This window comes from Oculina patagonica, chromosome 12, assembly GCF_052425735.1.
Source record: "Oculina patagonica isolate OP01 chromosome 12, crgOcupat, whole genome shotgun sequence".
NCBI classification, from domain to species: Eukaryota; Metazoa; Cnidaria; class Anthozoa; order Scleractinia; family Oculinidae; genus Oculina; species Oculina patagonica.
Window position 1 is genome coordinate 27,659,338 of NC_135769.1, and position 14,415 is coordinate 27,673,752.

The 14,415-nt window shown below is 36.1% G+C and overlaps 1 protein-coding gene across 1 annotated transcript in view; it reads right to left on the minus strand.

The window, feature by feature from the left end:
- Positions 1-6,289, minus strand: part of LOC144632789 (polycystin-1-like protein 2) — a 37,588-nt gene extending 31,299 nt beyond the window's left edge. Inside the window, 3 exon segments of the mRNA XM_078491513.1 lie at positions 358-720; positions 5,728-5,767; positions 5,912-6,289. Of these exon segments, the coding sequence (XP_078347639.1) occupies positions 358-720; positions 5,728-5,767; positions 5,912-5,962 (454 nt within the window). The 5' untranslated portion in view covers positions 5,963-6,289.
- Between the last annotated feature and the right edge of the window lie 8,126 nt (positions 6,290-14,415).

A 14,415-nucleotide genomic window follows, 5' to 3' on the forward strand; every position in this document is an offset into this window, starting at 1 on the left:
GCAAGCGATTCTGTCACGCTAGGTTAGCGTCGGCGATTCTGTCACATTAGGTCATATTATTTTAGGCAATTCTGTCACGCAAGATCATGGCAAAAAGTGACATAATTGACCATATTCGTATTCTCGGTATTGGACTGGAACTAGCTTGCAATGAAGGCTCATGCGGGGGAATATCATTAAAAACAGCTTTATGTCATTTGCATTTGAAAAGATTACCCGCATTAGCCTCCATTGCAAGCTAGTTCCAATCCAATGCCGAGAATACGAATAAGGCCTATTGTCTGGAGGTATTGTGACTTAGCGTTTACAACAGCGTGGCTGAAGAAGCAAAGCAAAGCAGCGCTGAAGAACTCTTACCTTTTCCGGAAAGAGTAGTCGTAAAATTGACTTCCTCCAATAACCACCCAGTTTGTGGACCATACACTCTAAGTTCTTCAATTGCATCTTCTGTTGAATATACCCGGATGTATGACGTGTTACTACATGATAGGCCTGAGCACGGTACGTCACACAGACTCTCGCTTGAGGCTTGACCATATATGTCGTAGAAGCCACTTTTACAAAAGCACAATTCTCCTTCAGTGGCTGCGTATGTTTGGTTCAAATAAGCACAAGCGGAAGTGCATTCTTGAGCGGAAGTGTCGGACACAATGTAGTTTCCGGCGGAAATGTTAAATGCACGGTCTTCAGGTTTTTCCTTAAAACAACCCAGATACCAGCCTGAAACGAAAACAAGCATTACGGAAATTAAAATGACTTGTCCTAGGGCTTTCCACAAGTTGCTCGACATTTTTCAAAAAGTTGCAGGAAATTTCGAAAAAAGGTGCTCGATAGTTGCTCCAGAAATACGAAAAAATTGCTTTTGATTAAGTTGCCCAAAAAAATCCAAAAAGCTGCTTTTTATCAAGAACGTTTCTCCAAGTATACGCTAATTTCCCTTTGAAAGTTAGATTTCTAAGCAGTTCCATGCAATTTCACTGCAACAAAAGTATCTAAATAACATTTTTAGGCAAACATTTGGTGAATTAAAAAAAATTATTTCACCGAGAAAAATCGTAAAGATATCGATGACGTCACGTTTGCTGACTAATTTTGTAATGTTTTAACGCGGAATGAATCGAAAGTCGAAACGTCTTTGGATGTTCCTCGAAAATCGTCGTCAAACTTTGTTAATCTTCGGAAACGTTCGTATGGCCTTCAAACAACACTCGGACAATCTTCGGAGATCTTCAGTCTAGAAATTGCTCAAAATGCAAAAGGTTGCTCGAAAGGAAAAAGGGAAAAAGTTGCCAAAAAGCTGCCGAGCAACTTGTGGAAAGCCCTAACTTCTCCCAGCGACAACAACCATCTTGGAAACAAATTAAATAAGTCGTATAAAAGAAACTTTGCAAAAGAAACTGAACAATTGCATTGCAATGATTAAGACCAGCGCACCTTTTAATAACCCCTTCAAAGAGACGCAAGGTTGCCTTAATTTTCTGTCAAGAAATCCGCCCATCTATTTTGCTTTTTGCATCTACAGTCATCAATCAGTCAACCATTTAACTGAACAAACAAGCAGCAAAATGCATGAAGGAAAGGCAAACATTTTAAACATTCGAATCGCAGGAAACCGACGCAACAATTAACTTTTTATTTCGTAGAGCTTTGCTTTGCCACATTTCTACTTTTCGCTTCGAGCGAAACAATCAATTGATCGAAATCGAAGTTTAACAACTCCGACCGGAGAGTGGAAGGGAATAGGTTTGATTCCTGTCGATCGGTTGACTTACGTTTTTGTGGGTTCTTGCTTTCAAAACAATACCGCGTACTCAGTTTCGAATAATATTTTGTGCACTATAAAGAAAAACTGTTGATTTAAAAATATTTTCAACTGTAATAAGACTGCACTTTTAATTTTGTAAATTTCTGGGATAGAGAGGCACTATACTAGTTTATTAGTTACTTACTAACTTGACGTGGAAGTTAAAACAGGACATTAAAACACATGAAAACCATTCGAAAACCTTTTAAAATGTAAAAACCCTTCAAAGAACCTCGTTACTTGACTACAGACTATAAAAACAAATACCAATATCAAACCATGAAAAGTCAACAAGAATATGCATGGAAACCATTAAATGACAAGTGAAATCATTTTGATTGATGGATCAAAGAAAGGCAAAGGACTTCTGAAAGAAAAATCGAGGTAATTGTTTGTTTTATTTTCAGTGGTGAACAAGAGAAACGATGTTAGACAAATGCTAAAAATACCATTGGGTTTCCTAACATCAGAAAGGCCTGAAAATTGTTCCTTGAAAATAATAATTGCATTAATATTGAGTGATGAGTGTTTTAGAAGAATGTTCGTAAAAACACTATTTAAACCAGACGAATAAATATATGAAGGAATTGATTTTATTCCGCTTACAATACGTCCGTTCTTTCTAAAAACTAAGGAAAAATTGCACGTCACTTTTCAAACAAAACTGTCTCTTTTCTAGCTAATTAGTTTTGCGTTCCTGCACGTACCATCATAGTCCATTCCCTGAACTCTCTCTTCCGCGCGCGCTATATAGGGGTCGAACCCAGGCGCGCAAAGAGAGACCCTATAAAGGGCGCGCGAAAGAGAGAGTTCAGGATAAAATGAAATTTGTTTATTTTTAGTCGTATAGTATCTTATGCGTGTAAAATGGGTAATTTATGTTTCATCAGAAATTACAGCAAACCTTAACTTAACAAGTTCTGAAATACTTTTTTGTTGTTTTCGTTTCCAAGCAAATTTCGATCTGTTCGACATCTGTCATTAAAATTTGACGAGGTAGAAATGTATTAGTTTGTCATGCGTTTAGTAAAAACGAATTTCGAAAGAATTCATAAGAGTATCAACAAACATTTCGCAGTAATAATGAAAACCATGTCAAAACAATTCATGTCGGATTAAAATTGAACGTTGGAGAAAAATTACTTATTTATGAAACAAGCTATTTACGTATAATGTTGCAAGTTATATATTTTTAGGTACGCACGCAACCTAATGCATTTTAATAAATTATAGAAAACAGCATTAACTAAGTAACGAAGTAACAGCTGAATTATTTTCCTTTAGCTGACTAATAAAATAGTTGTGTTATTATCACATGCGACTTCCTCTAATTTTTTTTCCGCGAGAAATAGGACGTCACTGCATTTATACGATTCGTGATACGACCAAGAAACATTTTATTTTGCTACTTCTGCCGGGGGCATTTTTTATCTGTAAGCTGGAAAGAACTCAAAACAATCCACTTTAATTTTACGTTTTGGAATAAAACGTGTGGAAACCTAGAAAATTATAACACGAATTAATTAATTTCGCGGTTTTATTTCAACAGGGAACACCTATTGTTAAGGTAAACAAATTTTATTCGCCCGAAGGCAAAACGTCTGCTAACGAAATGCCCTTTTGTTAGGATATTTACAATTTCATCCTAAACTATCGCAATATTTTTCAGTGACGACTGAAGTGTCTTTAATTTGATGTGACAAAAGCAAATAACAAACACAAAAAAATACGACGTGATCTACTAGTTTCGCAAACGATATTTGCATTAGTTTCATTGCGAAAAATCGCAAATAGACTCGCATTTTAACGAGCGTTACTACATTTAGAACTTGTTTTTCAGCAAGACGTCAAAAATTTCACATTTCAAATTTTACCTGAGCGACTTAAAACAACATATGTTAAGTTAATGTTATATGATATATGTTACTCGTCCCTTCGGATGCATACAAATAGAACCGAATGGCTAAATGACTGTTGCTTTTTTGGAAATCCGTTTCTGAAAAGCCAGTTGTTTGCAGCTTTTCAAAAGCAAGCTTCTTATAGTTGGCAGAGTTAGCCCCGGACGTGACTTTACAAAACAACTACTTATAATATTAATAGTTAGTAATATTACATCTTCGCGCGTTTTCAAAAGGAACCATAAATCTTTCTCTTCTAATTACTTCATTTAAAATGCACGTAGTAAAATGATCGGCAAAGTGAAAAAGGAAAAACGGACAGAAAATTGACAGAATTGCGTCAGCGTACTCGAAGAAAATGGCGTTTTACGTAGATCAGGTGGATGTTTACAGAAGTGAAAAAACTAAATTGTCTCCGATCGCTCAACAAAATTCAGCACGCTCAGATGTAATCGCGATAAATTTATCGTGCGCGTTTCAGCGCATCTTTAGATACAGGGTTTCCTTTATCAATTCACTCATTTTATCTTTTAATCACTAAACGGTTTTCATGTTTGCCTTACGTATTTTGGTTATTTATGATTTTTATGTTGTGACGAAACGCAGGGCTGGTTACAATCTTATCCAAGAAATATTATAAATTAAGATTAAAGAATGACAAGAATCGAAACACCAGCTCAGTAATGAAACGCGACAGATTGTACTAAATGAAAAATAACACAACGAAAATTCATTTCCCTTAAAATTGCTACATTATTGCGAAATTGTCCTTGAGGCAAACGAAATCTTTCGTATTTTGTATAAATAAGCTATTATGCTGTTTTTCACTGGGGTTTAGCGATGAGAAATCCTTACTTACGTAGCAGACTATTAACGTTACCAGTATTCTATTACTTTTAATCTGGTATTAAAACCGAAGCAAAGAAAAAACAATAGTCAAAGAAGTAATATGTAGCTAGCGGAGGTAATTGAAACTTGCTGTCAAAGCCAGTTGCGGCAAATTTTGTTTCACAAGCAGACGCAGATTACAAATACGTGAAATCGGTCAACGGATTCGTAAAATAGGCTGAATAAAAAACACGGTGACAATTACAAATTGCTTTTAGAGGATATATACATACAATAGATGGTTTCTATCCAAAAGCCTTAACTGATTCTGAATGCCCCTAACTGTGTTCAACAGACGGCCCTGTATCGCGTACTCAGTGCCTCTTGTTTTGAAACTGCACAGTTTTGCTGAAATTCGAGTTAAAATCAAATGAATCATATCACACTGTGTGTTGAAAACAATACAAAAGTTTTTTCACCGCACAAGATCGACAGAGAGCAAAATTGAAGGCAGGGAAAATCGATAGCAACGCAAAATCCGAAAAAGATGTAAATTCGGTGGGGGTTAACTTACATCCGAGATAATTGAACTCAGACACCGTTGCGAAAAGCTGGCCTTTTCAGCGGCAAATTAACGTTATGCGCATTGAGAAAAAGTGAAACGCACCAACTAGGGGGAGAATATAGATGTACAATTTGATTTATGCAAGTGAATGTACAAAGATGTTGCCTTTGCCTCAGGAAATCAATTGATGGTATCAAATTTCGGGACGCGAAATTATTGAAGGGGGAATTTCCTCTGGTCAATAGTCGGCATACATCTTCTGTAGGAAATATCCCTGTTAAATGAAACTTCAACCATTGCAAAATAACTTGATTTTTTGCAGATGAAAATTTTAATAAAGAAACGAAGAGTCAATTCTTTTTTTAAGCGAGAACAGAGGAAGTACGGCCGGCTGTGTCAATAATATACGGCTCGAGAAGGGAAAATTTTCCCTACATCGCATCTCATTTTCTCAAATGGTCTCAGCGTATAATAATTTTAGTAGGATTAGATCGGCTTAAAACAATATAATTCGCGAATTTTTAATATTCCTAGCATAATTTCTGGAAAATTCCCGTTATAATTTGAAGAATAAAATGTGTGTGAGCTGTAATTTGCAACGCGAGATAAAAATATTGACGATAAATACCTACCCGCGTTGACTGGTCTCGTTTGAAGTAGAAGGACACTGAACTGTTTAGGAAATAAAAGACAAAAAGAATTGGTCTTTTGAGATAACAAAGCAGGAATTATGCATGGAGACCTTTTTTTGCGTTAAGTGAACACTTGTGGTCCCCTGGTTTTACGTTAACGCGAATCAACCTAAATTGAACATACCGTTAACAACCAACATGTTGTCCGTTTGAGGAACGATGTTTCCGCGACCATGTTGGTCTTTTAACTGCAGAAATTGTCGATTCTATCTCGGAAAATCAGTGAGCTTTCCTGAATATGTGCGGAGATAAGTTTTCATGTCAGATAGCATGGTAAGGCTTCGAGGGTCTTCCGTTTCTAGTGGCATCAAACATAATATCCAGCGCCAGGTGTCATACTGACATCTTGACGTTTCAGTATTTGTAATAAAAGCAAAACAATATAATTTTAATGAATTTGCATAAAATGAGCCAGCTATCTAGATAGATGTGTGTGTTAACCGTCAAAATTCTCCATTTCTTATTGGTTCACCGTGCGATGCGACTCATTGTCGATGACACCTCCATCCAGTTCGCGGCTTAGTTTTTTTTACCATTTAAGCCGTCATAAAAGTACGAGAGAGAATTTTCGAAAGCTTGAACCGCTTTTGCAACATTTTGTCTGTTGCCTGTTGTCTGTTGGTAGATTAACTCGCTAAGTTTAAATCCGGCGGCACATTTCAAATTTTAACCTTCGCTCGCTTCTGTTTGCTCTGAAACAAAAAACGAAATACAACCCGCAGAGTTTCCGACACAAACAATTTTGACTCTGTCAAAAGGAACACGAAAGTAATCCAAGAAAATAAAACATTTGTAACCTGCATGAAGAATTTACAACATAACTTAAATAATTAGCGAGAAAAAAAGTGAGAAAAAAACAACAAATGTTCTTGCATTCAGCAAATTCTGAATGTTCAATTAGATTATCATCTTACACATACGAATTGCTGTATTTATCCATTTTTTTTTTCGGAAAACTTCGATTGTCTTCCTCTGCCCGATTGAAAATATTTCATTTTCGATATTATAAAAGTCTTTTCTTTCCGTTGTTAATCAATATTTTGGCGCGGAAGGAAAACTTGCCCGCTCTGTTCAGTCTAAATAAGTAGCTATTGTTTACAACACAAAAGACATTGCTACAAGAAATTTCGGCTTTAATTCGAGTTGAATACTACAATGGCTTCTAACAACCCACTTGTGACGAGGAAATTCTTTTAATTTCGGCAAAGATGAAGAGATAAAAATAATCTAGCAAGATTTTTTTAAATTTTATTCAAAGGCTACTTCATTATCAGTACATATCATTAATCCAGAAGTTTGCAGCAGTGGTCAACGTAACTATGGTAACTAAAATGACGTCATTCGAAAAATAACTAACAACAGTGTATTTGGACATGTAAAAGGCATGTGTATACTGCATACTGCAAAATTATTTTGTCTAATGATGTCTAAAGGATGAATTAAATACAAAGAAAAAGAACACACTTTTCCCCGGCGAAATTTCGGCTCGTGAGATTCATTCAAGAAAATCCCCATCATTTGGAATAAATTAAAAGACTGAAAATTTAACATCAACTTTTATTCTGAAAAAAATGTCTTTAATCAAAGTAGGAGTTATCTCTCTTCACTACAGGAAATGTTTTATTATTCACTCAGGCTGTCGCTAACATTATGAACACAGTTATGCAAACCGTCGAAAACGACATAACAATAGTTCGATTTCCGGTGAAAGTTAGCATCTTGTTATTGCGTCTACCGTTTTCAGGGTTCCTTGATTATACTTCAACAAACGCAAAATTTGGTTAACAGATCACTTAGGGCCTGTTTACAAGCAGGTAGGGTAACCCTAGGTGCTAGGGTTACCCTAGCAAGAGGGTTAGAAGATAGCCCGGGTTTACAAGCAAAATTCGCAGGTAGGGTAACCCTACTTAGGGATAAAACGGCTTTCTCACCGTAGACAATATTAAGTATAAAAGGCATGCCGAAAATGTTAAATTGCATTCTATTCTGCAGACTGTAGACGTTCAGTGTAAATAAGCAGCTGCTGGAGTTCTATTGTTGTCGAAGACGGAATAATATTGGTGACAACGAAACAAAACAAATAATAAGTAAAAGCAAAAGCAAAACACAGTCGCAATGAAAATTTAACACTTAATATCTCATATTTTCAGCAAAATTTTTTTCAGAACCTCTAAATGTACGCGAGTTATTTTAAAATAGCATTTTGCGAATAAAAAAAATGTTATTCAGAATCGTTTTATGATAAATCAATTCTGAATTTTCTGCCTGTTACGCAAAGTCCACAGTTTTATAATGTTTAAATTCACTGTTGGACTAGTAGGAAAAAAGACTGAAAGAACTAGGATTTTGAATCATGGATCACACTATCACCCAAACATGTTTAAAGAACACATGTTAATAAGAACCACGATTCCCTAAACATGCACATAATTCAAATAATTGTTCATTTCCAAACAGGTGCCATTCGTGGTTTTATCATTTTTGCGGTTTTACCGCATTTAAAATAAAAAAAGATGGAGCTTGGAATTGCTGCTACAAATAATTCTGTGGTTTGATCTCACGTGACAAACCCTTACATGTAGACCACATGCTTTCTCTTCACTATCACATTTATATATGACGTCACTTTTATGGACTATTTAACAATTATTCCACGAGCGCGCGTTGGATATGAGATGGTAGATAGTCAACGAGGCGCGTAGCACCTCGTTGACTTTTACTATCTCATATCCAACAATCAAGATTGGAATAATTGTTTTATTAAAAACAGTCAAAGAACTGCAATACTTAAGCTCCTCGGCTGTTCTCGCTGACATGACTCTCCACCTACCATATTTGTGGTCCATGGTTCGAAATAACGGGGTCAACTGTAACTTACAAATCTCGAAGAAAAGTTAAAATCTGAAGAAAAACACAAAAGTTATGTTGGGTCACCTGAATGAATTGCAGTTCCCAGGCTTTGCTCTCCCGCTCAACACGTAAATTAACGCGAGATTTCATGCCGTCACTGATCAGAGATACAGCGGTTATGTAAACGTCGCGTCGACAGGAAAGAACGCCTACTTGTCCAAGAATGGTGAGAACGTCAAGTTTAATTCACTTCGCTCAGTCCCATGAAAAATTCTTGATTGATGTTATTGGTAAAAAATAAGATAAGCATTTTGCTGATTCTCCAGAATAACCGCAGATGATATGTAAGACAATTGTTTTGTCTTTATTCGCCTTCTTAAAAACAAAGCATCATAATTTTGATGGTAGCATAATTTTTGAAAAACTAGCATAATTGCGGCATAATTTTCTAAAAGGTCCTAAGCACCGCTAGAAGCATATGCCTTTTTTTTAGACCACAATCGACACAAACCCAATGAAAATGCTCAGAAATCTGCATCTTTTTGCTTTATGTACCCGATAATTCATCAGTAAATGAATACTTCATTGTAACCGTACTAACTAAAAGTGTCAACATACACATGAATACGTAACACAAATAAAAATCGTGAAACGTTGTTCTTTTTAAATGCGATACATCACGCACTGATCACGGACTGCGCATCTTGAAAAAATGTTTTATTTTTTGGTTTTGTCAGTTCGTAATCCATGTTAATCTTTCTCATTTCTAACCATCCTTGTTTATTTTGGGTTCATAAATAATTCTATGGTATTTTTCTACCTTAGAAAACTATTATTTTCAAGTTTCCTTCAATTTGAAAGTAAATTTGCACATCATAAAAATGATTTAAAACATCATGACATTGCTCCTTAAATGGCATTTCATGGGTTTCTTCGCACCTTGAAATAAATTCTGCGACACGTAACACAATTTGGTTGAATTCAAGCAAATTTAATCGCCGAAGCCTGGTTTCAGCTGAAGCTTTTCTAATCGGTACGTGCTGTTGACTAAGCGCTGTCCAATATTTCTGACAGTTTAAATTTTTAAGCGCTGTACCGCTAATTATAAACATCACGTCCGAATTCAGATATGCGGATATCTTGAAATCGATAACGAGAGGCAAATGTGAGTTTGTTTAAACATCCTTTTTCAACAAATTAAACGGAACTGATCAATTATTTTAGTGATGTTTGGTTAAACCGTCATAACTAAGCCAGTAATTTGAATGGGGAGCAACAGTAAACTAAGTGTAGGTTGCTGCTTCGTCCCCAGGCGCCGATCGGCCGGATGGTTAAGGCGGGAAAACAGGGTGGGCGGGTCCGCATCAGACCCACAACGCCAAGCGAACCGTGCACGTCAGTCCCGCAGCGCCAAGCGAATCGTGCACGACCAAGGAGGGGAACGCCTGGGGACGAGGCAGTGTAGGTTGAATAAACTTTATACAAAAGATATTTTAAGTCACCGTGCCACTCTGCTGTTATGAATGATTTGCTTCGGTTACCTTTCTTATACCCAAAATCATACCAAACCAAATTAGGCTCAATCTTTGACGTCTGTGGACGAAGAACTATCAAGCACAAATACTCATCGGAAGTCACTGGAAAAACAGACTTTACTAAATTTCTGTAAATTTAAATTTTACATACTTTTTTTAAGAGAAGCTTGGGTCTTTTCATTCGTCAAAACAAAATGTTTGTAAAATTATTTAAGAGAAGCTTGGGTCTTTTCATTCGTCAAACAAAATGTTTGTAAAATTATTTACTGAGCTGTACAGTGTGGTTTCAACCTTTTATACTTTGGATGAAACCCTGGTGTATTATGCCGGTTTATGACCGTTTAAACTAAAATCTTTTGAGCAGTACTTTCATGTGATACTGTCTATCACACTGTACCAGGTGGTTCTAACTCTAATTATGTTGTACAAACGTGGATCTGTGCACGTAGCACAAGTGTGTGTGATGATGTCAAGCGAGATCATATGATCTCAACTAAGGCACGCGAATCTTTGATAGTGCCGCGTTTCAACACGCGATACATGAAAGACTCTATAGCCTACAGAGGCTCGGTACTCTGGAACACGCTCTCAAAAAAACATAAGGACCTGGCATATGTGACACGCCGAAAGAATCTCGTCCACATGTTGAAAACTTCCGATGTTTTTTATCAATTTTACCTTTAAAGTTTTATCTGCGTCAACCATAAATTTTAAACAGAGAGATTTTACTTACTTTTAGTACTAGTTTTTAAATTAAATTAAAATGTAGATAGCCTTATAATTGTAAATATTTTTAATGTTTACTAGTTTTAAAATTAAATTGTAAATATTTTTATCTTTTATATACTTTTAGGTACACGACCCCACAAGCTTGTAAGCTTTTAATTTTATCGTGTTTAAATAAAGGCAACTTACTTACTTCAACTTACTTACTTACTTATGATGACCATTTAAATGACAGCGCTATTGAGCAGCACTTTCATTTGAGTGGGTTCACAACAAAACAAAACAAATAAAAAGTAAAAGCAAAAGCAAAACACAGTCGCAATGAAAATTTAACACTTAATATCTAACATTTTCAGCGAAATTTTTTTCAGAACCCCTAAATGCGCGCGAGTTATTTTAAAATAGCATATTGTGAACAGAGGAAAGTTATTCAGAATCGTTTTATGATAAATCGATTCTGAATTTTCTGCCTGTTACGCAAAGTCCACAGTTTTATAATGTTTAAATTCACTGTTGGACTAGTAGGAAAAAAGACTGAAAGAACTAGGATTTTGAATCATGGATCACACTATCACCCAAACATGTTTAAAGAACACATGTTTATAAGAACCACGATTCCCTAAACATGCACATAATTCAAATAATTGTTCAATTCCAAACAGGTGCCATTCGTGGTTTTATCATTTTTGCGGTTTTACCGCATTTAAAATACAAAAAATGGAGCTTGGAAAACTTGGAGCTTGGAATTGCTGCTACAAATAATTCTGTGGTTTGATCTCACGTGACAAACCCTTACATGTAGACCACATGCTTTCTCTTCACTATCACATTTATATATGACGTCACTTTTATGGACTATTTAACAATTATTCCACGAGCGCGCGTTGGATATGAGATGGTAGATAGTCAACGAGGCGCGTAGCACCTCGTTGACTTTTACCCCAGGGGGGGTACTCCGGCTAGTAAATGACGGGGATGATCGAATGGAGGCAAAACTCAGGACCCAAAAAAATCCTTAAGTCTTCCGACATTACCCCAAAAAATCCCTAGACCAAAAATAAGCCCCCAAAAAATCCCTTGTCAAATTACCCCTAAATTGCAAGGAGGGGCTATAACATAACACAAAGAACGCTCGTTTTGTTTTATATTCATCATACCATAAATACGCCAAGGCCGCGCCAAGACACTTTTATTTAGTTCGTTTTTAATACCCAAAAAAATCCCCTATCTAAATTAAGTTACCCAAAAAAATACTTGCCAAATTTTCCAACCCAAAAAAATCCCGGAATCGAAAATTTCAAACCCAAAAAAATCCTTCCATCATCCCCGTCATTAAAAAGCCGGAGTACCCCCCCTGGGACTTTTACTATCTCATATCCAACAATCAAGATTGGAATAATTGTTTTATTAAAAACAGTCAAAGAACTGCAATACTTAAGCTCCTCGGCTGTTCTCGCTGACATGACTCTCCACCTATACCATATTTGTGGTCCATGGTTCGAAATAACGGGGTCAACTATAACTTACAAATCTCGAAGAAAAGTTAAAATCTGAAGAAAAACACAAAAGTTATGTTGGGTCACCTGAATGAATTGCAGTTCCCAGGCTTTGCTCTCCCGCTCAACACGTAAATTAACGCGAGATTTCATGCCGTCACTGATCAGAGATACAGCGGTTATGTAAACGTCGCGTCGACAGGAAAGAACGCCTACTTGTCCAAGAATGGTGAGAACGTCAAGTTTAATTCACTTCGCTCAGTCCCATGAAAAATTCTTGATTGATGTTATTGGTAAAAAATAAGATAAGCATTTTGCTGATTCTCCAGAATAACCGCAGATGATATGTAAGACAATTGTTTTGTCTTTATTCGCCTTCTTAAAAACAAAGTATCATAATTTTGATGGTAGCATAATTTTTGAAAAAACTAGCATAATTGCGGCATAATTTTCTAAAAGGTCCTAAGCACCGCTAGAAGCAAATGCCTTTTTTTAGCACAATCGACAAAAACCCAATGAAAATGCTCAGAAATCTGCATCTTTTTACTTTATGTACCCGATAATTCATCGGTAAATGAATACTTCATTGTAACCGTACTAACTAAAAGTGTCAACATACACATGAATACGTAAAACAAATAAAAATCGTGAAACGTTGTTCTTTTTAAATGCGATACATCACGCACTGATCACAGACTGCGCATCTTGAAAAAAATGTTTTATTTTTTGGTTTTGTCAGTTCGTAATCCATATTAATCTTTCTCATTTCTAAACATCCTTGTTTATTTTGGGTTCATAATAATTCTATGGTATTTTTCTACCTTAGAAAACTATTATTTTCAGGCTTCCTTCAATTTGAAAGTAAATTTGCACATCATAAAAATGATTTAAAACATCATGACATTGCTCCTTAAATGGCATTTCATGGGTTTCTTCGCACCTTGAAATAAATTCTGCGACACGTAACACAATTTGGTTGAATTCTAGCAAATTTAATCGCCGAAGCCTGGTTTCAGCTGAAGCTTTTCTAATCGGTACGTGCTGTTGACTAAGCGCTGTCCAATATTTTTGACAGTTTAAATTTTTAAGCGCTGTACCACTAATTATAAACATCACGTCCGAATTCAGATATGCGGACATCTTGAAATCGATAACGAGAGGCAAATGTGAGTTTGTTCAAACATCCTTTGTCAGCAAATTAAACGGAATTGATCAATTATATCAGTGATGTTTGGTTGAACCGGCATTACTAAGCCAGTAATTTGAGTGGGAGCAAGAGTAAACTAAGTGTAGGTTGCTGCTTCGTCCCCAGGCGCTAATCGGACGGATGGTTAAGGCGGGAAAACAGGGTGAGCGGGTCCGCATCAGACCCACAACGCCAAGCGAACCGTGCACGTCAGTCCCGCAGCGCCAAGCGAATCGTGCACGACCAAGGAGGGAGACGCCTGGGGTAGAGGCAATGTAGATTGAATAAACTTTATACAAACGATATTTTAAGTCACCGTGCCACTCTGCTGTTATGAATGATTTGCGCCGTTACCTCAGTTTTTTTATACCCAAAATCATACCAAACCAAATGAGACACAATCTTTGACGTCTGTGGACGAAGAACTATCAAGCACAAATACTTAACGGAAGTCATTGGAAAAACAGACTTTACTAAATTTTTGTAAATTTAATTTTACAGTCTTTTTTTAAAGAGAAGTTTGGGTCTTTTCATTCGTCAAAACAAAGTGTTTGTAAATTATGGTTTTACAGACATTTTGTATATTTTTGTACTTTTGTTAAAAGATAAAATATAAATAAAATGCTTGTAAATTCTAAGATCTCAGAGTATGAAATACTGACCATAATCTGTCATTTAATGTTTTACACAAAATTGTTTAGTGAGCTGTACAGTTTGGTTTCAACTTTTATACTTTGGATGAAACCCTGGTGTATTTTTATGACCGTTTAAACTAAAATCTTTTGAGCAGTACTTTCATGTGATACTGTCTTTCACACTGTACCAAGTGGTTCTA